Source organism: Notolabrus celidotus, chromosome 20 (assembly GCF_009762535.1).
Source record: "Notolabrus celidotus isolate fNotCel1 chromosome 20, fNotCel1.pri, whole genome shotgun sequence".
NCBI lineage: Eukaryota > Metazoa > Chordata > Actinopteri > Labriformes > Labridae > Notolabrus > Notolabrus celidotus.
This window is the reverse complement of record NC_048291.1, coordinates 26,617,596-26,644,263: the sequence shown is the minus strand read 5'-3', so window position 1 is coordinate 26,644,263 and position 26,668 is coordinate 26,617,596. Positions and strand designations below refer to the sequence as shown.

The following is a 26,668-nucleotide window of genomic DNA, read 5'->3' as shown; positions in this document are numbered from 1 at the left end:
AAAGACAAAACAAAACAAAGACCGCACAAGATGATGAGGAAAGCTGCAGATGCACAGAGAGCGAGAGGAAAAGTGTTAGCTGGAGGAGTTAAAATAAGAAGACAGGTGTTGAAAGACAAAAGTGCAGAGGTGAGGAGGGAGGTGAAGGGGTGAGGAGAAAAAAATTGCAGGAGAAATTCGAGTCGGCCGACAGCTTCCTAACAGCTGGTGTCGGCCACTGTTGCAATCCTCCAACATGTGAATTAAAGGAATTTGATTCCCGGCTCCTGCTAAGCTCGGGTCATAATATAATTAGAGTAAACGTTGATAGGATTACCCACATTCACTAAAGCCTCAGTAATGTGCCAAAATGACAGTTGGTTTCAGCGGCGAGGAAGGGTCCCAGGCAGGACAAGACAAGCCGAGCCAAACAGGACAGAGCGGGGCCAGTTTGGCTGCTGACGGCTAATCCAAAGGCTTAGACATTTACAACACAGGATCTGTCTGACATGGACGTGTCTATGATAGCTGGTGTTACACACATTTGGCTCTGCTGTCATGATTATTCTGCATTAACCTAACTGCAGAATTCCCCCTTCGGACCTTTCAGATTCGACCCTAATAGCTGAAAGCGAGCAGCAGGCAACGTCAATCAATCACCCGGACTCCACAGCTGCTCCAGGAAAAGATGTTGTAAAAGAAAACATGTGACGCACATGTGTTAACACTTGCCCAAACAGAGAGCTCCCACACACACACACTTTTCAACACACACACACACACACTTCCTGCAGGCTGTCCTACCTGCTAGCAGTGCCCAGAGCTGTGATCCAAGCCTGGAAGATCCCAGAGTAGAAGGTGAAAGGGCTCTTTCTGGTGGTGGCGAAGAATATCGCGGGTAGGATTAAACCGCCGTGGATCACAAGGCCGACGATGACGGTGACCATGTACATGCCGAGCTGCCGCGCAACCACCTCAAGGTCTCCGATGGCGGCGATCTTCCCGGCGATCAGGGAGGCGATGCCGACAGGAGAGTACCTGCATGGAGGAATGACGACCAATCAGAGCGGCTGTTGTTTCATACATCAAATTCAATCAAACACTCTTAACAAACATTAACATTAAAGCAGCTTTAACACACACTTCTCTCTTTCCTTCCCACCCTTACATTTTCTCTTGTTATGAGAGCAGTGAGCTTCAGCTGACGTCTGATGGATTGATTCAATCAGGCTCTAGTTTATTTGCTTTCTTTGTTCTCAGTTTGGATTATAAAGGGTTTGATTAGTAGGCAAAGGATCACTTATGAACACATAAGAGGTATCAGCTGCTGGTTTGATCTGCCTGTTGGACTAATATGGCGCGGCCCATCCTTAGACACAGAGCTTTGTTCTCTCATCTTAAATCTCACTGTGTCTACTTTAATCTCACTCACATATTTCCTCCTACTGTGTAAGTCCTTGGCAGAACCCCGGTACCTCAATGGGCACCACAGACCAGGGGTTCCCAAACTTTTCAGCCCGCAACCCCCAAAATATAGATGCCAAAGACTTGCAACCCCCAACTGTCCCTCAAAGTGATTTAATGTGTCTTCATTTAGCTGGTCTGCAGAAAATGACCCTACCTCCATGAGCATGTGTCTGTGTTTCCTGTGCCGTTATGAATTAACCTGCTGCTACTGATGCTTTTGATAATTAACAGTTCACTCACCCTAAACTTAGGAGTCATATGGAAACAAAGAAAGGCAGAAAACTCATTACACTTTATATTTTCAAGGTTTTATTTCAAGTTTAGCTACTATTATTGTCCATATTTTTTACTATAATGGGTAAAATGTACTATTTTTAGATAACTTAAAAAGAAAAACATTCTGGAAGATATCTCATGACCCTCTATTTGTGTCTTGCGTCCCAGACTTTCTCTGCCATAGACTGTGTAATAAATAGATATAGTCTCTGTGACGTCACCCACTTGTCTCTGAAGCCCCTTGTCGGTGGTTGCCATATTGGAAACGTTGGTATGACGCAAAGACGTGGAGGCGGGCCTTTAGCCTCTTTGCTGACAGCTACAGTGTTCCCGTCTGTCAGTCACGCCCTTATATGGGCAAAACTTGTTAGATAGATAGATAGATAGATGAGCTATTCAGACCAAAACTGTTTTTTGAACAAGGCTGTAAACATGTTTATTTCTGCTGTAAAGATCGTCTTCTTTGAATGGGTGTGTATGTGCTTTCAGGCGTTTCTGCAGCCAGCCTCTAGTGGACACTCAAGGAACTGCAGTTTTATCACTTCTGCATTGGTTTAATATTCTAAAACTGGAGCTCCATTGTATGATACGTATGTGGATTTCATTTCTCTGTCTTAAAGCTATCTAAATGATGTCAGTTGACGAAACGGACAAAACAGGAAAGGAGGTGAAGTTGTGACAGAATCCCTCACTCTCCTGTCAGCCTGCTCCATCATGTGTGTCTCCCTGCATCACTCACTTCTTGATGATGATTGTAAATCTGATTGGCTGATCAAGTTCACAACAAGTGCATTGGTTAGAGACTTTTTTGGACGCTTAAATCGCCAACGTAAAGAAGAGTAGAGGTTGAATGTTCCCCTCCCAGAGTGCAGGTCTGCTCCTGATCCCTGATATCTGTAAAGGAGTTGGGACGCGTGTTTCAAATGTTGATTGAAACAAAATTGGATTGTTTGCAAATGATTTAAAGCCTTTATTTAATTGAGAAACTGATTATTTTAAAGACTAAACTTTATATAGAGAAGGATTAATTGATGACCAGAATACTCACAGCCCTAGAAAATGCAGCACCTGGTCAGAGCTTTCATTAATTGAAAGCTGGTTTTGTCAGAGTAAGAAGGTAAATAAACAATCGTCGTTTCATCTCTGTGAATGATTTCCAACATCACCTAATCAATCTTAATTCATCGTCATAGCAGCAGATTTCATCACTGCAGACATTCTTGGATCTCTGGTTTCATGCTCTGTGAGTGCAGTTGCTCCCACGGTGAACACAGGCCGCTGTGGGACACATGAATTAGATAAGTGTTCCCCTTAAAGCCGCTCCTGGAGCCGCTCAAGACGTGTTTCATCAGGACGACAGCGGTCGCTTTAAAAGGTCAGCTGCGTGCTGAACCCCGAGCCTGGCATCCAGCGACAGTTGTTTGGTGGAATATGTCACGAACATGATTTGATGGATGTGTTCTTTGTATGATACAGTTTTTGTATACACTTGACTCTGTGTTTGGCTGGCTCTCAGTCTCCAGTTTGTTTACACTGAGTGAGCGATCTGAACGAGGATGCATCTCCTCTAGTGTCCAGCTGCACACGGAGACGGCCTCAGAGAGAGCTACAGGACAAGCATCCTGCTGTTTGTCTTCCAACCGCCTACCCTTCTTCCTCATTCCCTTCCCATCCCTCCTTCCTTCGAGTGCCACTGCGCTCTCAACTCCTGTGAAGCCTCAAGGCGTGCACTCCTCTCTGAAGACATGCTCTCACAGGCATCTCTCCACGTCCTGCTGTCCCTCCCACCTGCATCTGCTTTCTGCTCTGCTGCCAAGTGGTTCCTCTGCCGTCGGTGGATCCATTACATTTTGGAGATGGTCCATCTCGTGTCCCCTGGGAGCCGCACAACATTGTTCCGGGCCCCGGCTCCAGCTACTCTCAAGCATACCACAGACTCCAGCATGTGCCAGGGAAACCCTCTCTCTCTCTCTCTCTCTCTCCCTGTCCTTCCATCTGTCTGTGTCCTTCACTGACACACTTTCTCCTTCTTACTCTGCGACGTCAAGCTTGTTCCCACAATTTGTCTCACGTACGCAGTCCTCGCCCGATCCATCACTGTCACTGACCCCTGCGTGTTGTATCTCCAGCATGTCATAGCAATGCGCTCTCAGGCCGCGTGAGTAAAAACAGACGCATGTTGTGCATGCTTTCAAACCCAAAAAACACACACACGCTCACAGGGGAAAACACAACACTGACCACATGATCATGGAAACCATCGCCATGATTATCTCGTTGAGGATGTTGAAGAAGTCGCACATGACCTTCCCCCGCTCACCCATCCGGCCCATGCAGATCCCAAAGGTGATGAAGAAGCCGATCAAGCCTTGAGGAAGAGGAAGACACAAAGCAGAGTGTGACTGGAAACTTCATCACACAGCAGAGATCTCAGGAACATCACACAGCAGAGAGAGGAAGAAACATCGTCTGTCATCGCTCACCGAGGACGTTCATGCCCCACTTATACTCCAGCGTCTTCTTCTTCACTATGAGCGGCTCGGTTTGGTTCGGAGCCACGACGGACTCCTTTTTCAGCACCGTCTGAACCTGAAGGGATGAAAACACAACAAGCAAAGTCATCAGAGGTTCCTCATAAAACAACAAACTAACAGGAGTCCGATTCACAAACCTAGACCTTGTTTTTGTAACTCAAACTGTGTGTACGCAACAAAAGCTTGGCCGCCGCTCTGTAAACTCAGAGTCTGTTTAGAATAGGAGAAGAAAAGGTTTTAGAGAAAAAACAACAAAGGGAAGAAAAGTAAGACAAGAAGGTTGAACGGGTGAGGACGAGCCCTTCCTGCAAAAGTAATTATGCCTTTTATGACTACAATGAATCCCCGGTGAGTTCAAACAAAGGAGGCCGTAAAACAGACGGCGAGGTGAAGAGAGACACAAAGAGAGGAGGAGAGAGAGTCTGGGGTAAACAACCCTCACCAAGTCCAACACACAAGATGTGTGTCTCACATGAGTCTGGTCCTGCTGGAGGTTTCTGCCTGTTAAAGGAAGTTTGTCCTTGCCACTGTAACTTGCTAAATGCTGCAAAGTGCTCTGCTCATGGTGGATTAAGATGAGATCAGACTGAGTCCTGTCTGGAAGATGGGACGGGATCTGATCCGGTCTTGATGTTGGGTCTTTGTTAATAATAGAACTAGGGTTGCAAAATTAAGGGAATTTTTAAAGTTGGAAACTTTCCATGGGAATAAACCAGGAATTTACTCAATTGAAGGTTGGCTCTTAATAGGGAGCTTATATATAATTGGGGAAAGTATATTTTAGACCATCTGGTGGAAGGGACTTTGTGGACCTGAGGCCCTTGCACCTATAGCCTCCATCATACTCCAGATCCAACCATCATCAGCTGCCTCACAAAATGTGAGAGTGGAAAAATTGGTTGGTATTCAGGCTAACCTGAGGCTCTTTGAGCCTGACACAGAACCATCCTCAACCAGGCTGGACAGTGACACTGAAGAAGAAGAGTCAGATGTTGAGGAAGTGGACTTGGGGGATTTTGATGAGACCCAGGAAGAGCCCATTGCCTGAAAGGGTTCAGCAAAAATGCAGAGGCTAGGCTTGAGAAGCTTGAGGGAAGATGCCTTTTCATTGAACATGTTGAATGGGACTTTGTTGGGATTGCAATTTTGTTAATTTTTGAATGGGTTGGGTCTGGATATGAGTAATATTGAACTCAACATTCATTTTTTTGTTCTTCAATGAAAGAATTGATTGTAAATTAATCTGTTTTAATTGTATTATTTTTGATGGATGTCTGCTTATAACAAAACAAATATTTATGCTTATTATTATTATTATTATCATTATTATTATTATAACCTTTATTTAACCAGGAAATGCTCATTGAGATTAAAAATCTCTTTTCCAAGAGAGTCCTGGCAAAGATAGGCAGCAGCACAGTTACAGAGTTACAATATTACAATAGACATAAATACAAATAGCAGACGCATACAACAGCTACAGAACAGGTACCTCCAGAAAAACAGCATGTCACATTTAAACAAAACATCTACAGACAGATGCTTCAGCCTCCAAGTTGTATAAGGACCGCTTATAGCATTCAAAGATATCATGTCAGACAGTTTTAGATCCTTTTGTAAGGCGTTCCAGGTCGAGGGAGCAGCAAACCTGAAGGCCTTTTTCCCAAGTTCAGTCCTGACCCTCGGAACAGATAGTAATAAATTATAATGCTTGGATATGATACCTTTTCATTAAATTACCCTCAGTTCCCAGTTAATTCCCATTAATTCCAATGGAAAGTTTCCAATTTGGAATATTTCCAAAATTCCCCAGCTTAACTTCCCATGGAAATTTACCAAAATATGTTCCACCCCTTTGCAACCCTAAATAGAACATAGAGTACAGTCTAGACGTGCTCTGTTTGTGTCTTCAGATAACATTCGTTGTGATTTGGCACTTTATAAATAAAGATTGATTTGTGTAATGAACAGTAACAAACAAAGTACTTAAATTGAAATGATTGAACACAGAAGGTAAAACTAGTGAGCACTTAAGAAGCTGTGGACTGCACCTTTAATATTGAGTTCTGCTCTTATTTGATGTTTAATAACCTCACCTATTCATCTCTGCAGTTACACCTCAAAGGACTCTCTTCAAAAGAAAGGAGCCTTGGCCTTTTGGTCTTTGCAGAGTCAATTTCCTCTCAGCTGACACATGTAGGAAACATTGAGTTCAGAGTTTGGAGGACAACTGAAGTCTCCAGAGATCACATCAGACCTTAACGACTCTGTTGCTCTTTCATTCTCTCGAACTCCTCAGTTAATTCCTTGAACAGGTGAGTGACTGAACCTCTGTTCTTTCACCTCCAGGTTGATTTAGCAGCTGTCGTGGAGCTTTAGATCAAAGCTTCCAAACCTTTTCCTGCATCTAACTATCCAAACAAAGTCAACACGGTGCGTACGACCTGAAAGTCTGCACACATGAAGAGTCAGAAAAATCCAATGCCAAGCTCACCTGTTGGAAGCAGGCCTGCACCAGGTTCTCAGGGAAGAGGTTTCTGAGCAAGTCCAGGAAGGCGTCCATACTGCTGACCTCCTGATTCCTTGGGCCTGCGTTCAATTGTCTCCCCTTCAGTTTGGGGTTCCCCGGGTGAATCCCCAACACCAGGATGACCCCGAGGATGGCAGCTATGATGGTGGTGGACATGTAGTACACCATAGCTCTGCTGCCCATCCTGCCACTGGACTTGGCATCCAGACCTGCCAGCCCTGAAAGAAACAGGAGAGATTGAATCCAAGTTTAGAGTGACTGTCACATCGATTCAGGTCTCCTGACACAGCTCTATGACGTCTGATAGCATGGAGAGAATCAAAGATGGAGGGCAATGTCGACCAGAGTGTGTTTTGAGTTTAACCATTATATATTACCTTAAGGGGCAAAAGTAAAGATGCAAAAACACAGACAGGGCTTGAGAAAACACATAGTTAGCTTGTTAGCCTTTAACATTAGCCTGTTGCATATGAAGCTTGAAAGTGAGATCCCATCACGAGCGATTACTGCAGACACATTTGGAGATGCATGATCCAGCCAGGTGTGAACAGCTCCTCCCTCTTTATCTGAGTGAATTATTGAAAAAGGCTCCACAGACGACGCTCTGCAGGGAAAGTAAAGTGGAGAGGAACGCAGCAGAATTCCTTCAGCACACCTTCTCCTTTGCTCACTCTAAACTCCTTGTAAACACATCCCTGCATACCTGTGATGAGGCTGGAGATGATGAGAGGCAGGATGAGCATCTTCAGCATCCTCATGAGGATGTCTCCTGGGAAGGAAACCATGGTGAGGACGCTGTTGTCCGTCACCCTCATGTACCGCAGCAGCATCCCGAACACTGCTCCCATTACGACACCTGAGGGCGGGAGATTGAGTTAAATGTCTTGTGTATGTTCTAGAAATGAATCGGGCGTCTTTAAACTGGAAATAGACTGATGTATTAGACATAAATGAGTTTGCATGTCAATGCAAAATAAGTTTCTCAGCCGTTAGAAAGTCCCCTCGTCATATTAGTTTAGTTCTTCCTAAATATCCAACATTTGGTGTACTTGGTGTTCTGCAGAGATAAATAAGTTCAAATAAGGCAGCACCATGTTTAGTATCTAAAAGGACTCAACAAGATTTACTCCTGACATGTACAAGATTTCGTACAATGAGAACTGTCCACTGTAACGTAAACAGGGTCACATCTGAGTTTAAAACCGGGTGACAAATGGTAGACAAAAATAACACACTTCCCCACACTTCTTTCTCTGGACTAAAAAATGCAGCTATGCAGAAACATACCAAAGTGTTTACAGAGGCAGAGTAATGAAAACAAGACGCCACTCTCCTCTCATGGGAAAGAACCACGGGCTCTTTACATCGAGTGTTAAGCTGCAGCACAAACAGACGTTTTTGCACAATGAATTGTTTTCCATTTGTTGAAAGAGGTTGTGTTTTCTGGTGTGCTTAATTATGTTAACCCAAAAACTTCAAGCAGGCTTGTTTGTTCATCTGTCTCTCGAGGTAAGTTTCCTTAATTTATCCCATTTATAACAACAGCTGGAATCCAGCTTACACAAGAAGATGGCTTGCAGTCAGGGAGAGGATAACTTCAGGATATATAGGCAGTGTTTCTCAGATCTTAAATACCCAGAACAGTGAGTCCCAGCAGCAGGTTGTGGGTGTTCCGGCTGCAGTGGCCAGCGTCTTTATACGCGACCTCTGTGTTGTCATCTCGCTGGCTTTCTTCTTTCTCCTTCACCTTGTTTGTGTTGGACTGGTTAGCTGTCGACTGGTTTGTCATCCTGCCTGTGAAGAGAGGTGGAGAGATTGGTTTACTGCTGGAAGAGTGCTTAAATCATGTTGCACTGGCCTGCACAGCTCTCAGTGTTCAGATCATAGACTGTATCACAAATGGACGTGGTCTTCGTGGCACCACACATCTGTTGAAGCCGATCTTTACCAGTCAGTCACACAACCATCTGAACACTAAGATCTTCTCCTGTGGCTGCTTAGATTTCACACTGTTGCCACTCAGGGAAGCAGACTCCTTCTCTAAATGAAGATCAGGGATGAACAGGGCAACCTTTTCACACCCCAGGTAAGCCTTTGACTCTTTTGTTTAAGTTAAAGAAGCATACCTGAAGGCTGATGGCTAAACAGAACGTGGACAAACATCTCAGGAGATGTTATCTGTAACCGGCCAGAATCTAAATGAAGCACTTCATGGAGCTGCTGATAAAGTAATAGATATAACTGATGAATGCGGTGATGGGTCAATGAGGAGCCATGCAATGTGGCCTCTGGTTGTCTGTGACGGACAGGTGTCGAGTGGAGGTTAATTGCTGGTTTAACTCAAACTGGAGGATACAGGACAGACTTAAAGATGGTGATGCTTCAGGCTAAAGGTCAAACGTCAGTATGTGTAAACGTTTGCAGATAATGCAGCAATGTTCACAACCTCAGTTTTTTGCATATTCAATTAATCAATTAATCAATGTATGGTTGTTTTACAGCACCACATGAGAGCTAAAGTTATCTTAATATCTCTGACATCAACATTAATCCACAAATAAGCTAAACTTTGGCAACACTGTAAAGGAAAAAACGGCAGAAATCTTGAACAGGACCAGACTAATTGGAGAACGGCTGTTCGTCACAACAAACTGGAGGAGGAAAGTGGGATTTATTAATTAGCCACTCAAACAATGTTTAGACCACATAGTGACCCAACATGAATCCACCAAGAAGCAACTCAATGCCAACAATGGAAAGGACTTCCATCCATTTAACAGGCAGAAACCTTGAGTGAAACCAGAATAATTGGAGTACAGCTCTTTGTCACAACTAAGTGGAAAAATGTTCACAACCTTAGTTTTTTGATCTATCATAAAGCACCAATTGGCAGAAAAGCAATCCCAAGAGACTTTATAAAAGAAGGTTGAGACCAAACAGTGACCCAACATGAATCCACCAAGAAGCAACTCAATGCCAACAATGGAAAGGACAACCATCCAATTAAAAGGCAGAAACCTTGAGCAGAACCAGATTAATTGGAGGATAGCTGCTGGTCACAACAAACAATGTTCACAACCTTAGTTTTTTATCTCAACAAACTCATAAAAGCAGGTTGAGACCATGCAGCGACCCAACATTAATCCACCAAGTCAATGCCAACAATGGAAAGGACAACCTTTTATTTAACAGGGAGAGACACTGAGCGGGACCAGATTAATTGGAAAAATGTTCAAACCTTTGTTTTTTAATTTATCATTTCACACCAAATGGCAGAAAAGCTAACTCAAGAGATTTGAATGAAGGAGGTTGAGACCAAACAGTGACCAAACATAGATCCTCAAAAAAAACTAGTGAAGGCCAACAATGGAAAGGAACATTTTCCATTTAACAGACAGAAACCTTGAGTGAAACCAGACTAACTGGAGACCAGTAAGATCCAATAATCCGCCATTCAAACAATGTTCACAACCATAGTTCTTTTTAATCTATTATATGTCACAAATGACAGAAAAGTTATTTCAAGAGACTTTATAAAAGCAGGTTTAGACCACATAGTGACCCGACATGAATCCACCAAGAAGTAACTCAATGCCAACAATGGAAAGGACTTCCATCCATTTAAAAGGCAGAAACCTTGAGCAGAACCAGACTAATTGGAGGATAGCTGCTTGTCACAACAAACAATGTTCACAACCTTAGTTTTTTATCTCAACAAACTCATAAAAGCAGGTTGAGACCATGCAGCGACCCAACATTAATCCACCAAGTCAATGCCAACAACGGAAAGGACAACCTTCTATTTAACAGAGAGAGACACTGAGCGGGACCAGACTAATTTGAGGACAGCTGCTCATCACAACTAACTGGAAAAATGTTCAAACCTTTGTTTTTTCATTTATCATTTTGCACCAAATGGCAGAAAAGCTAACTCAAGAGATTTGAATGAAGGAGGTTGAGACCAAACAGTGACCAAACATAGATCCTCAAAAAAACAAGTGAAGGCCAACAATGGAAAGGAACATTTTCCATTTAACAGACAGAAACCTTGAGCGAAACCAGTCTAACTGGAGACCAGTAAGATCCAATAATCCACCATGTTCACAACCATAGTTCTTTTTAATCCATTCTATCTATTCTTAATCTATCTCAAAAGACTTCATAATAGCAGGTTGAGATTCTGCCCTTTGTTTACGATCTACAGAGACCCAACATTAGTCCACTAATAAGTCCTTGCCAATTTAACAGGCAGAAACCTCGAGTGGGACCAGACTAATTTGAGGACAGCTGCTCATCACAACTAACGGGAAAACTGTTCAAACCTTTGTTCTTTAATCTATCATTTTGCACCATATGGCAGAACAAGTTGTCCCAAGAGACTTCCTAATAGCTGGTTGAGATCATGCCCTTCGTTTATTATTAACAGAGAACCAACATTAATCCACCAATAGGCATGTCTCTGGCAAATTTAACAAGCAGAGACCTTGAGCGGAACCACATTGATTGGTGAACAGCCATCTGCTGCAAGAACTGATGGAATAGTGATGGTATGAGCATGCTGACATTGTTATTTAGACATCAAATGGAGTTGAGGCTAATGAGACAGTCAAAGATGTAATGACAAAGATTGTTTTGGGACCTGTGAAGAAATGGAATGGGATGACGCTTTACTCAAACCAACAACCATCAGTCACATGGTGCGTCCAGAAGCCAAGGTAAAGATTGAACTGGAGCCAAACATTCTTGTATCTGACACTTTTGTGCAAATCCCATCTGCAGATCTTTAACACTTGTTCCCTTCAACAAGTACCTACTTGATTAAAAGGGAATGTGTTAGCTGTTAAGATTTTCCATTAAAAGTTAAAGATGTTTGTGCATAACGCCACGTCTGACCGTTCAATAGCTGCTAAGGAATTTGGTCCACAGTGGTGCAAATTCTAACAGACACTGCTAGCATGGCTAAGAAGGATAATCTGGCACGGCTGAAATTCTTGTATAATGTCTTACCGAATACAATTCAAAAGCATAAATAATCTGACTGGATGGAGCTAAAAGCAGAACAAGGTAGATAACCGTGATTCCACATCAATCTGAGAGCTTTTTAATATTACTCAAAGACATTTCACATCTTTAATCAGGCAAAAAAGCTTTCCAATAAACACCTGTCAGACGTTGATCGAGGACATTCAAAGTATATTTGAGCTCCTCTGTATCAACACAGGATTGTTATGGAAGCAAGGAGATTTTTCTTCCAAGCAAAGCCATCACCTTCACCAAGAAGAGAGCGTCAACACGTAAGAATGTGTCTGCTGTCCAATATCACATAGCACATTTTGACTCAACAGAGAAAATGGAAGAGACCGCACCACCCTCATGTCCAAACATTAATCCTGTGTAAACACATCTGGAGAGACGTGAACCCAAGCCAAATCTCAGTGAGTATCAATGTCACTTTTACACACACACACTGAGTCAGTTAGACGATTGCAATCCGACGTGATTATCATCCATCAGCTCATCTGCAGTGGAGACACAGTTCAACACATCCACTAAAACACAGTTTGAAAAGAAGCTGCTCAAAAAATGTTACCTATTTGTTCTGCTCTCACGCTTTCACCTCCGCTCTCTCATCTTCTACTTCATCTTGTCATATCTCTGCATCTCTCTCTCTTCAGACTCTGCAACAGTTGCCAGGTCCAGGCAACAAAGGCGGATTGCCAGTATGGTCTGAAATTGTATATTTTGGGGGCGGAGAATGTCCCCGCTAAGTTTTTCAATTGCAAAGAATTAATCCTCGGTGAACGGAGCACCCAGGAGAGGAGGGGGAGGCTGCTCGACGGCTAGTAGTCTTCACAAATCCTCTTTCCAATCCTTATGTCATTCTTAGCCTGAACATTGTTTGGTGATGTCAGTCGACCACATATGCTTCAGTTGTGAAGCGAAGGGAATCATTTCATGGCACTCTTTATTGAACATTGAACTAATAGACAATGTGATACTGACATGTAAGCTCCATGTTTTTAAAGGGATTAGTCTACTCAAGGTTCTGAAACCTGGTCAAATCAACCAGTTTGTGTGTGTTGGGAAAAGTCTGGCAATGGAAGTTATTCTGCATGGTCTGTTTTCTGTCTCTCCCAGTTTCCTAGATAGCCATCCCTCACACCTACTTGGTTTGCATAGCCGGGAACTCAAGGGACCACAGTGCCAAATTCGTGGAGCCATGCAATCTGCTTGTTCTAAAGGGGGCATGCACTACAAATGGCCATGCTTACGCAAAGAGTCCTCGGAGGGAGTCAGAATCAGAACACATGCATTTCTAATTTAGTCTCAATCTATGTTTTTGTGCTTCTTCACTATATATTCTGGGTAAGCATCAACAAACTTGGCCTAGAAAACCTCTGGACAAAACCTCAAGGTACCTTGTGAACTTAGAGTTCAGCTGCAACCCCATTTGTTGGACTTTGGTGGATTTATCATAGTCATAAAGGGAGGAAACCGAGTCTCAGTTTGCAGGACTGTCCTTTGCTCATTTGCACATTTCAAGAATACAAATATCCTCAACACGTCTGCAAGCAGAGCTCCAAGATATCAGCCAATTCCCAACGTGCACATGCTCCAAATGGGTTTCATCGTACTGCACTAGTATGCATTAAAAAGAAAGGGTCATGAACCTTCCTTCTTCACATCTAAGCCGTCATATATTGCAGTTAAAATAAAGATCCCGATCAACCTTTCCAGCTGTGAACGCTTCAAATTAAACCTTTGCTTCCTGAACAGGTCAGATGGATTCCCTGACATAACAAAGCAGCAGCATGTGTCCTACAGAGAGGGCGGCGCAGAGGAGTATAAGCCGCAAGGACACACCCAAGGACCTGAAGCCGCTCTACAAATCTGTCCTCCATCCTTCCTTTCGCAACACACAGATTATTTTCCTGCTCCAGGAAATGTAAGAGCTGCCTTGAGACAAAACATAGCTGGCCTCTAGGAACAGGCTCTTACGGGGCTGCGCTGGTGGCTCTGTCAATCTGAGGAAAACTGAAACTATTTACAACCTTGTAGAGGCGAATTGGACTCCTTCGTTTTTAGTGTCTTGCCTGAAAAGTACTTACCGAAGTTCAGTTTATAGGTAGACAAGAAACAGATGCCCGTCAGAAAATCTGAGCTGAAGCCAGGAGAGGGATGACTGGCGTACACATGCCTGTTACATCATATTACAGCTTAGCATCCCTAATAAAACACAGCAAGTCAAGTCAGCAGGTTCAGGCTGTTAGGTTGGGCAGCTTACAGTAAATCCTGGATTTCTAAGCAACATGACACAGGTATTATATTAGGACTCTGCCAGGTAGGCTGTGGACCAGGAGGCATTCCCCTTTGAAGGGAAGCACAGTCTTGGAGAGAGAACACATGTTAGTGATGAGCGCTGAAACACAAGGATGGAGGTAGAGCGACTTCAAAGTGAGTCGAGCTTGGAGCACAGAAAAAAGGAAGTGACTCCTGCTGGTGTGGATCCACAGAGTAGATGTTTGCATGCCCTGAAAGGCCGAGAGACCGGGAGCCTCCGACAGTTTCAGACTGGCTGCAGTTTCAGGGTAACGCCGGCTAGATCAACATCACCGTCCTCAATCTAAACACTCTCCAAGTCCATCAAATGTGTGATGATGACCTCTGCAGTGCGTGATAACCATCACAATCAGTCTTCACATGCAGCCATGTACTTACGACACATCTTCTTAATCGTCATGGTTTCCAGGACGACAGGCCCCGATAACAGAATGAGTTAATCTCCCAGAAGAGCTTTGATTGCTGAAAACGAGCCCAAGCTGCTGCTGCAGACAAAAGGTGCACACACCATCGGAGCCGGACACAGTGAACCGCCCCAGTGCTAGAGTCAGTCCGGCTGTTACGGGCTTCTCAGTGTTGACCCTCTCTTCATTTATAGCCTTTCACATTAATGATACGAGCAGCCAATCCCTGAGGCCGGTTCAAGAGATCAGACAGATGCACATGACTATACATGTATACATACAGTAATATCTCCCTCCTCCCTCCTCATCCATCTGCCTGCTTCTTACACAAACTGAGGCATAACATCACATTTCAAGAGCTCCAGGAGGTAAACATAAATAATCTGTCCTTTAAAGAATCTATAAATAGAGTCTACAGTGAATTATATACATTAAAGGTTCCTTATTACTCTAGAATCATTAAAGGCACGCATCAGTATTACAGCTTAACTGTAAACAAACATGCTTTAGATGATGTGATTTACTGTTTATGTCATTTCTACTCAAGATGATTGAAACAGACAAGCCTTCTGTTTCCACCCTTTATCTGTCATACAGATGAGTACTGATGTATATCACTGTTTTTTGCTGTCAAGCTACTCAGAAATATCTGCCTTGGACTGAATTGAATGACAGTTATTAGATGCAAATGACATTTTAATTAATTGAATTCAATTAAACTCAACTAAACTGTATTATTTTACATCAAATTGTATTACATTGAATTAAACTATGCCAAACTGGATTGGTGTGAATAAACTGAATGGAATTTATAAGAGTTGAGGAATTAATTAAATTAATTCAGCTGAATTAAATTGATACATTTATAATTAAATGCATTTTAAATTGGTAAAATGCATTTAATTGAATTAAATAAAGGACTTGTTTTAAATTGAAGTAACCTAAATTGAACTGAGTTTATCAAATCATATTAAGCTGACTGAAATTGAATTGAATTTAAATAAACTAAATCAAATAAAAAACATTAAATTGAATTGAGTTAGACTTTACTGAAGTGAATTGTAATGAAATAGAACATTTATTAACTGCAATAAATTGAATTTCGCTGTTTGAAATTGAATTAAGTTTAATTTTATTGAAGGAATTGAATCTAAATTGAAATGTATACAATTAATTAATCCTAAATGAGTTGCATTAAGTTGAATTAAAGTAAAATGAATTAATTACAGAGAGCTGGGTTGAATTTAATTTCAGAAACTGCATTTAAATTAAATCTTACTTAATTGAATTGAATATTTTCAGCATTTTGGACCATGGTGCCACCATGGATAAAATATATATGGAAAAATAATGGAATATATTTATATTTTTTGTTATAAATACATTGCTAAAAATCCTGTTTTTTAATTTCTGATATAAACAAAATGTGATTAATATGAAAATAGATGTTTAGAATGAAATACTTAATTTGATATTTAAAGAAATTTAAATTTACACATAAATTCTGCAGCGAAGAGACGATATTTATTGACTGTGTTGAAATATGTTATTTAAAGGGCATCTGTGTGTGTGTGTGTTTGTAACTGTGTGCGGATGTCTGTGTGTCTCAGAGGATTATATCCAATGGTTGATTGTTTGGTGTGAGCTTTGCAAAGGGATCGAGATATAATCCCCACTCCGTCCCTCCATCCTCCCCTCGTACTACGAAGGCAAATGAGGATGTCCCTGCAGCCCTGCAGCCCTGCAGCGCCGCTCTGCAGAACGATGCTTACATGATATAAATGACACATGTGGGGATATGCATTAAAGCATTTCCCTACCAGTTAATCAGTTTATATCAGATTCATGAATGCACTAATTTTAATCCTTCTTCTTCTTCTGTTAAAAAGTTTTATTTTTGTATGTTTTATTTTCTGAACGGCTTATAACATTTACAAACGTCCTGAAACCTTTACTTACTCTGCTCAGGGGGGGTTCATGTTTTTAGATGTTTATCTGTTCGTCAGCTGGATTACAAAAACTCGACTCCCTAAATCGTACGAATTTTGGTGGAAGAATGTAGCCTGGCCCGAGGATGAACCCATGAAATTTTGGAGTTACTCTGAATCCAACTTATGAAGAACAGTAACAGCAGATCTGACGAGCATATGCAGACAAAGGGGATGAAACAGCAGATTAGTATCATACTGGACTGTTGTACTCTGCTCTCCACTCTCTAAGTCCAAGTCAAGGATTATCAAACTGCACTAAAAACAAGTAATTTTAAATTTTGCAATACAAAACATTTTATATAACCAAATCCTCGTTACAATTAGCTTCTATTAGACTGACGTGCTGCTGCCTCTGGTGGTAGGAAGAGGCATTGCAGGTGCTGTTATAAGTGTAGTATGAAGTTCCACTGACACACAGCTGGTTTTTCATGTAGATGAAAGTAGAGCAGTACCTAATTCCTTCAACATATGCACAACTGTCATCGAACACGTGTCCAGTTCATGGCTTTAGCAGATCTGTGCAGCGGGAGAGATAACCTGTACGTATAAACCCTCCCACTGGGGTTAAGGTCAATCACATGTTGCAGCACTTGGTCCATCAGAAGATGAGAGCCAACACACAATATCTGTCCTTATGTGGCACATCTACATAACTTGGAATAGATCACATGACTCCATCTAAAGTGTTTATCTATTTTAAGGATTTAAATGACAGTTTTATTGGTTATACTTCTGGGCTGGTGCTAATTCTTTGTATTGCACTAAGAATCTTGAAAGCCCCCTTTAACACATTTTTCTAAACTCACCATCATCTGCTGGATGAGGTAACCAGACAGTAATGGAGTAATTTCCCATTGATGAAAGAGCTTACGATGGAAGTGTTGGGAAATTTGGGAAATCCCCAATTTGTGCAAAGGTAGTGTCTCTTTAACCCAGTGCTCTGTTGATTTACTGAGGAAGGAGTGAGAAGAACCAATTTGTTCAGCCTGAGAATTAACAGAATTTGCAATATCATGGTTATTTACTATAATAGACACATTTGGCTCCATCCTACATCTTGATATATCTCCAAAACATCTCCTTCATTGTGTCACTCTATGAAGGACGTTCAAATTGATAAGTTTTGGCCTCCATGTCAAACAAAGTGTCTATTTTTCTACGGTAGAAGTCGGATGTTGGAACCAGGTATAAGGTTGTGACACTCTGATTGGTTGTAGTGCCCCAAGGTGTTCAGGTTCACTCATTAGTAAAATGACAGTCTGAGGTAATTTGAGGAGACTTCAGTAACCGTGGTGAAACCAAAGAAGACAATTCAATGCTAAGATGTAGGTAAAAAGGCACTCTGGTGTCAGTTACTAACATTGTTTTAGAATCATCAAATTTTGTATTTTATTCTATCTTATTTTATTTATTTAATTTTATTAATTTTATTAATTTTATTAATTTTATTAATTTTATTAATTTTATTTTATTTATTTTATTTATTTTATTTATTTTATTTATTTTTTTCTTCTGGCATTCATGTGATCTTATTTTATTTATTTTATTTTATCATATTATATGAATTTCTGTTGGTATTTATTTGCTCTTATTCTATTTGTATTTATTTATTCTATCTTATTTTATTTTATTTTATTCTCCAGGTATTTACCTAATCTTATTCTGTTGATTTTATTGCAATTATTTTATTATTATCTTTATTCTATCTTATTTTATTCTTCTGGTATTTATCTACTCTAATTTATTCATTTTATTGTGATGATTTTTTTTGTTTTTGTTTTTTAGTATTTTATTTTACTACTCTATCTTGTGTCAGTCTTTGTATCTTTTTATCTCTTGCTGCTTTTTTCTGTCTCTGTTTTTCTGTGAAGCACTTTGTGCTGCATGCTGGAATGTATGAAATGTGCTTTATAAATAAAGATGAGTTGAGTGAGGAATAAAACAGTTGACAAGTGCTGTCAAAGAAATCTCTACTCAAAGATATTTGACATTTCTGTCAGTTAAATGTGTAAAAAGCTTCGACCACATGATTATGAAAAGCTGCTACACTCAGACTTGATGACGTGTAAATTAAATACATGTCTGGTGAGAGAGCACTTGTTGAAATTTTGATTGATCTAAAAGTGTTTTAAATCACACCCCAGCTCAAAGTAAATTAAAAAGTCTTTGAATCAACAATGCATGCTAATTTCAACAGTTCAGCTGCTGAAAGTTTGCCTTTTTTCTTGTTATGTGACACGAATAACTGTTCAACTTGTGAGTTCTTGTTTTTAATTTTGTGCAACTTGTGAATCATTTAACTGATTCAAATATTTTTGCATGTCTGGAAAGAAGCAGCTGGGAACGTGCAGCCGGAGACCTTCAGGGAATCTGTTTGTGTGATTGTCAGTATTTATGATTGAGAGTAAACGCTTGAATGTGTTTGTGTGTGTGCGTGTGTGTGTAGGTGTGTGTGTGTGTTTGCGTGCGTGCGTGTGTGTGTGTGTGTGTGTGTGTGATCCTGTCTGCATCTGTGTGTGGGTCCACCACACATGTCAAACACACGCCCCCTATCCCTCCCCTCCTCTTGGACGATAATCTGAGTGTATTAATCTGTTGTTTGAACTCCTTAAGCACAGACTGTCTATCACATCTGCTCTCTTCACCCTCGTAAAGCTCTGCTATTAATAAACTTTCTCCTTTTCCTCTTGCTTGAATTCTTTCCCTGCAGTTTTGATCCGGAGTCAGAATTTCTCCAGAGGGCGGAACGATGCTGATCAGTGAGGGGGGGTATTAAAGGTCTCACATGTTGAGGGGCAGATTTTCAAAAAGTGTAAATCTCTGCTGCAGATAAGTTTGCAGGATGAGCTTCATTTACAAAATGCTTATTTACATGATGAAGCAACATATCTTTAAAATCCTTTCTTCAAGAGAGGAAACAAATCATGCAAATAATAATAATAATAAAAAGCTGCAAACAATCAAAGAGTCACTTCAGCATGCATCATGAATGAATGGGAGCCTGCAGAGCAAGAGATGACAACAAAAAGGAAACCAGGCTTACCTGCTGCGTGTCGCTGTCTCCCATCCGACAAGAGCGAGGCATTGGGAGAGACACAGGCGAGAGGAGGGACGGGGAGATGAAGAGGGAGGCGAAGTCACGGTCTTTGCGTCATCTGAGAAAATTTGCAGATTAATACAACAGCTTGGTGCTGAGCCCCCCCCCACCCCACCCCCCTGCCACAGTCTCCCTCTCTCTCCCTCTTTCCTCACTCACTTCCTCTCCATCACATCAATTTTTTTTTGCAGCTTCATTCAAAACAAGCTGAGAGATATTCAGAAAGTTAAACTATCATAAAGGAAAGTCGTCTGCAAAATGCATCATGTTGCTTGGGGGTCTTGTTACCCTCCCGTCCACAGGAGGGCGCTATGACCCTGCACTGTGTGGGGAAATGAGTGCAGCAGGGATCCTTTGACAGGTATCGGTGTCAGTCAGCAAGGCCTCAAAGTGCACGGAGGCCCATAGGGTGGAGTTGCCACATACTGTGCATACATACAGCGTCCCGGCTGTTTCCATGAACCGTGACACTTTATCACAGAATTAGAAATATACTGTAAAAGAAGCAGAGGAGGTTCAGGTTTGTCATACCAGAGATGCTGGGAGAAAGAATGCAGACCTATGATTGAGCTTTATGAGGAGCTCAGCGTTGATTTATGAGGGCAGCTTCTCAACTATCAAATACAACATGGAGTAATGACCAGACTCTGCAGACATCAGGTCTCCTGACTCTGTTGAGGCCTTCAAGTCAAACTTAAATCTCAGCTTTTTGTCCTCAGATTTCATATTTCATCATTCAGGTCATGGAGCTTTCATTATAATCCCTCCAGTGGGTCAGTTTGAGACTCAGTTCATCCTAGTGCATGTTAGTCCTACTGGAGCCTCATTCCAGATGTTTGAAGCTTCGCTCTCCAGGAGATTCAGCCCCTCTTCTCTCTCTTCTCTCTCTCTCTCTCTCTCTCTCTCTCTCTCTCTCTCTCTCTCTCTCTCTCTCTCTCTCTCTCTCTCTTCTCTCTCTCTCTCCATCTGTTTTGTTTTCTTCTCATTGTGTGAATGGCGAACTTCAATTTGCATCTTGGGAGTTTAATCTCCTTCCAGGTCTCTCCTGCAGAGAGAAAGTCACAATCTGGAACAGTTTACAAAGCTCTAAATCCTCCACCATCCTCCACACTCCTCATTGATCAATCTTTATTTATAAAGCTCTAAATCACAACAAATGTTATCTGAAGACTCTTTCCAAACTATGTTCTATTATTAACAAAGACCCAACATCAAGACAGGATCAGATCCAGTCCCATCTTACAGACAGGACTCAGTCTGATCTCATCTTAATCCACCATGAGCAGAGCACTTTGCAGCATTTAGAAAGTCACAGTGGCAAGGACAAACTTCCTTTAACAGGCATAAACCTCCAGCAGGACCAGACTCATGTTAGACAGACTAGGTGAGACCGTGTTGGAGAGAGGGATAGAGGGAGATGATGATCATGCATGTGTCATCATCCTGATGGTCCATAGAAAAACCTGTCCATCCATCGTCCTTAAGCAATGAGTATCAACACAGAGGTTGTTATTTTCACTTCAGTTTGAGACTCAAAGCTCTGACCAGGTCATTAAACTGTTTGATTTTACTTGATACTAACATGCAGTCACATCTTTTAACAGTTTGAAACCTATATAGCATGACTAAGCATGAAACAAGGACCTGATATGACCACAAATCCTCCATTTACCAAACATACCGGCTGCAACTTGATCATTTATTGGGCCCATTATCTATTGAGCTTAATTGTTAGTTTAAATAACGTCTAATAACGTGATTATCCGCCAATTTAAGAACATCTTTAAGTCTTCAAAAAGCACTGGTTCCATCCACGATTGCAACTTCCCCAATTAAGGGTATTTCATATAATGAAAATGCAATAATACTGTACTGGAATTAACTCTTCGTTCTTAATGAAGGAGCAGGAGGAGACAAGGAGTTGGGCGACCCGCTTCTGTGTCTGTATTTCACTTTTCCAGTTTGACCCATGTTCCATCTGTTTATATGGAGGGGGCGGGCTTTAAGAAACAAATACAGCAGGCAGCCACCAGGGGGAGCTATTAAAAATGTGGCTTCACTTGTGGTAGCTGTTGTGCTGTCCATTGTTTTATGCAGTTTTTGAGACAAATGCATGAGTGAATACTAAAATCTACTTAAAGAAGGGACTGAAGTAAGTTAATAAGTGTTTAAATTTAATGTTTAATGTTTAAATGTTGCTTGGAAATTAAATGGAGGACTTAAATCATGTGTATGTGACAGACACGTGATGTAATGTGTGTCATAACATAAGTTATTAAAGTATTATCATATTACAGAATTGCTGGAACTGAAGTGTCCGAATGTTTTTGACTCCCTCGGCTGAATTTAGTTTGTTCTACACAGACAAGCCGACGTGCAGCAATTCAAACACACACCCCTATGCACACACACACACACACACACACACACACGCAGAACCACACACTGTCCCAAACGCACGCAGTCCCTCTGGAGTGACAGATGGAAGAGGGGCAGGATGGGAACAGGGGCTTGTACAACTGGGCCTGCGCCTCCATTGTGCAGTGGGTGCGCTGTAAGTCTATCCTCTACTAATTGCCAGAGCAGTTCAAACACAAAGTCTGCCTCTGAAATACAATCCTGCGGGGTGTTGTACAGTGAGTAAAGTTTACAATGTGTAACATTTTTCCTCTGGCAAGAAAAGGGACAAAACACGGCTAATGGAAGAGGCGGGATGGAGGGGGGGAGAGAGGGGAGAGAGGGGAGAGAGGACAGCGGGGTGCAACAGCCGCAGAAAGAAAGGAGGTGTGGATCATGTTGGCCAGAAGGAAGACGTAACTGTAAATAGATCATTCACTATTTAAGCTGCATGTTTAATCCAGAGGCAGCCAGACTGCAAGTGGCAAGTGAATGAAAGTGTAGCCGCTGTAGGTGGACCGAGTCCTGTAAGGAGACACTGAGGAGGGACAGATAAGGAGGCGAGGAGGAGTGATTGAGAGGTGATCCGGGGAGAGAGAGAGCAGGCCGCTGTAAGAGGAGAGGGGCAGACGATGTAAACAAGACGCGCAGCAGAGTGTGTGTGCATACGGCGACGGCTGTGTGTTGGCGTCTGAAGCCGTTTCATAAACTGACAAGGCCGGACATCACACGCCGCTCTGAATCCAAACAGACGGGCTCAGGAACGGGGGGGCAGACTGCCAGGTAATGCAACACAAGCGCCAGTCTGCGTTTTTTGCACCCATTCCAGCCTGTTTCTCATTAAGCATTAAACAGAATTACAGAACTAATTCCTGCATTCCCCTAATGAGGGCTGTGCAGCTCGCTCTGATGCTCTCATGTTCCCTCTCTCCCTCCCAATCAGTTACCCCGAAGGTGAACATTCCTTACATTAACTTCAGCTTCACGCAGGAAAGACGTATAGGAGCATGTGTTGTTTGTCAGAGGGTTCGCCTATGTGTGTGTATGTGTGTCTTCTCGCCTCCTTGTTGTGTGTTTACATGTGGTCTGGCCCCCAAACCCTGTCCCTCACCATCCTCGTTGACCTTTAGTAAACTGTGAAATCTAATTTCAGGCTTGGGTTGCTTTATCGGTACAAACTTCCACCTGTGCCAAGAGTCTGCAGAGAAGCTAAAGAAGCTAACGTAGCCAACGCGCCTCAGCAGCAGTAGCAGGAGACGTTAGATATACAGGAGGTGATGCATGCAGTAGAGGCCCGACCTCCTGCGAAACAACCTCACCTTTGACCTTTCTTTACTGTGGTGGCTGTCGACTGGGGCATTTCCAGGAGGCTTCGGCTAATTGGGTCAGATTGCGCAGAGCGAGGCGCATTATGCCTCAAATTGGAAACATATGCAGCTATAGCTCGGTGTGGGTGGTGATGCTGGCAGACGTCGGCTGGTTCTCACTTGAGAGGAGTTTAAGGTAGGAGAAGTGGACGATAAATCAGTGTGTGAGGAGGTGAATGATAAAGGGATGAGACATCAATCAGAAGGAAGACGAAGGAGGAAGAGAAAGAGGACTGACACCAGGCTCCTCAGGGAGGTCCAAGGATTCATAATTGAGGTCTGACGTCTGACTCTGTCTGTTGTGGATGGACAGGCTCCTCGCCTCGCCCTGACAGCTCAGCTCAGCTCAGCTCAGCTATTTCCAGTAATTGGCATAATAGCTACCTTCCAATTACACCCAGATATGAGTCTCAAATGAAGGAGGATGTCCAACACGAAGGCAATGAGCTGATGTCGTGTGAGAGAGATTTCATCACAGGAGGAGGGAAGGTAGTGACATCTGGAAACTTCCAGACGTCTCTCTTTTATGGAGGAAAGAGAGAGAATTGGTTGAAGATGTCAGAATTCAGAAAGGTGGAGCAAAAAGAGGAGAGAAGGATTGAGGGGGAAAGTGATATCACAGCTAGAAGGAGCCGTGTGTGGTGTTGCCAAAGGCTTTGCGAGTGCACAGGGCAGGACCGGACTGCAATAAGGATCAGTTCTTGTTTTTATTAGAGGCTTTCATAATAGTCTGAAAATCTGCTGGGTCACACAATCCCCAAAGGACACACATGCTGAGTATTATTCCACGTACTGCGAGCTAACCTTAAAGGCTTTTAGTGAGTCGTGGATTTAGGAAATGTTTTCATGTCCCGTGTGGAGCCAGAGTATGAAGGAGAACTTGTTCTGTGAGTGAATGTCTTAAATAAACCTGGATATTTCCTCGATTGTGAAAGGTTGCAGTGACATCTGAGTGTTGAGACAAGTGTGTTTAAAGTAGAGATCAACGGGGCAAGAGTTTAAGATAATCACATTTTGCGCGTCCCTTCCTTTTCAATCGTCATCTTTGTCTCACTGTCACTCCTCCGTCCGCACTCCCAACAACTTTCCCTCGCTCCCTCTTCTTCTTCCTCTCTGTCTCTCACTCTTAACTCTCACTGATGCACCCTGAGGCGGAAATATCTAAGTGCACGCAGGGCAAGTTCAGACAAAGACAGAGATGGAGAGAATGGTGGGAGGGTTGAAAGGATTCTGAGTGACTGACACTAAACGCCAAGAGGGAGGAACATGGCGAGGGAGACACCGCACAGTGTGTGAGAGTTAATGGTAAAGATGGTCTGGTGGATAAATCCCTGGAATCTGATTGTGCTGTCGAGATGAGTGAAGAGAAACCGAAAGACCTGAAGAAGAGTGTGTGTGTGTGTGTGTGTGTGTGTCTGCGATCAGTCAATGGGTGCAAGTACATCAACGCTCCCTTCCATCTGCAGGTATTGACAGTGTTAAATGTCTCCGTCCCTGAGTGAAGACTGCACTTTAGTCCGCCTCTCTATACAGAAGTGACCCGTTTTAGCGGCTTTGAGTTTGAAAAACCCCTTTTCATGATCCCCCCTTCTCTTTCTGTGTCTCCTCTCCAGTCCCTATCTCTCCCATCCCCAAACTCTTTCATGAGCAGTCTCTCAGGGGCAGGGTTGAAACACAACCCTCCCCTCTTTTGTCTCCATTCTTCTCCTTATCCTTTCATCTTTTTAAACATTCAGGGGGAAAGGGGTTTGGTGAGATGGAAACCACAACTTGGTAAAGGAAAGAAAGAGATAGCATGTGAGAGAGCAAGAGAGAAGGGGACTTTGGGAGAGGGGGGGAGAGAGTCTTCCCCCCCCACCCGCTCTGTTCATCCGCCAGTTTATGGCTCTCCTTTTCAACAAGGCCATTCAAGGTGGGGAGTTTCAGTGAGAGCGCTGTTCAATAGCACCAAACCCTCATCTGGTCTACGTGGGGACGACTTATCTGCTCTGAGGACCCGTTGAACTGTCTGTCGGCCTGTGTGTTCCCGTGGACCTCCATTGTGTCTCCTCCGGGGCCTTTCACCGGCTTTCTACCCAAAGACCTGTGAGTGGACAGAGCAGCCAGTCAACGGCGTCTGTTCGCGTCCTTTCAACTTTACAGGAGTCCCGACATCGCCTGCACTCATCCTGCAACACAAAGAGAGAGATACCTTAGTATCCTGACTTACCACAGCTCTCAACTCAGGATGGTTTCATGGAAGATCTAAAGCGGATTAGGTTAGGGTGCATGGAACATTGAGATATTGCATCCATTCCTCTTGTTTTGTTGCACATATTAAAGTGAAAAACTGATAAAACAATCACCCCTCTAAGGATCCATGTACCTGATATCTTACATCATAGTAATCCATAGTGACTAAGTTTTATAAATCTTGTGTGTTGCAGCATCAACAGGTCTTGAAAAGCATCCAACCTTGCATTGGAGCTGCACCAAAACATAATCTGTTCTCTTTTCGCCTGCGGTGTCAATAAATACTTTCACATTTTACCCGTAAACAGCTGCTACTTTCTTTTATAGTCAACAATAAAAATATCCCTGCTGACGCTATAGATGAATGATGGAAAATGATTTATTGAAGATTGTCTGGGCTGAAGTTTTATTATAAAACCGCAGTTCAAACATGGAATTTGACTCCCATGAACTGTATCACCAGAGTTCAAAGTTCAATCAGCGTTTTTTTTAAATGCATTTCTGTGACAGTGTATACAAACTCAAGAATTATTCAAATTTTCAGCGCAGTAAAACCTGGACACAATGTTCCTGAGTAGAGGCCTATCAATCAATCAATCAATCAATCAATCAATCAATCAATCAATCAATCAATCAATCAATCAATCAATCAATCAATCAATCAATCAATCAATCAATCAATCAATCAATCAATCAATCAATCAATCAATCAATCAATCTTTATTTATAAAGCGCCAAATCACAACAAATGTTATCTGAAGACTCTTTCCAAACAGAGCAGGTCTAGACTGTACCCTATGTTCTAGACCCAACATCAAGACAGGATCAGATCCAGTCCCATCTAACAGACAGGACTCAGTCTGATCTCATCTTAATCCACCATGAGCAGAGCACTTTGCAGCATTTAGCAAGTTACAGTGGCAAGGACAAACTTCCTTTAACAGGCAGAAACCTCCAGCAGGACCAGACTCATGTTAGACACACATCTGCTGAGACCAAGAGAGAGATAGATGATAGTGGGGAGACGGATAGTAGTAGTTGTAGCAGCTGGAG

General features: G+C 42.4%; 1 protein-coding gene across 1 annotated transcript in view; it reads right to left on the bottom strand.

The window, feature by feature from the left end:
* The window catches only part of slc1a9 (solute carrier family 1 member 9), a 28,230-nt gene extending 8,532 nt beyond the window's left edge, over positions 1–19,698 (bottom strand). Inside the window, exons 1-7 of the mRNA XM_034711839.1 lie at positions 19,566–19,698; positions 8,422–8,580; positions 7,490–7,642; positions 6,751–7,004; positions 4,206–4,311; positions 3,964–4,090; positions 784–1,017 (exon numbers count right to left, since the gene is read on the bottom strand). Coding sequence (XP_034567730.1) covers positions 784–1,017; positions 3,964–4,090; positions 4,206–4,311; positions 6,751–7,004; positions 7,490–7,642; positions 8,422–8,575 — 1,028 coding nt within the window. The 5' untranslated portion in view covers positions 8,576–8,580; positions 19,566–19,698. The remainder of the gene's footprint in view (positions 1–783; positions 1,018–3,963; positions 4,091–4,205; positions 4,312–6,750; positions 7,005–7,489; positions 7,643–8,421; positions 8,581–19,565) is intronic.
* Between the last annotated feature and the right edge of the window lie 6,970 nt (positions 19,699–26,668).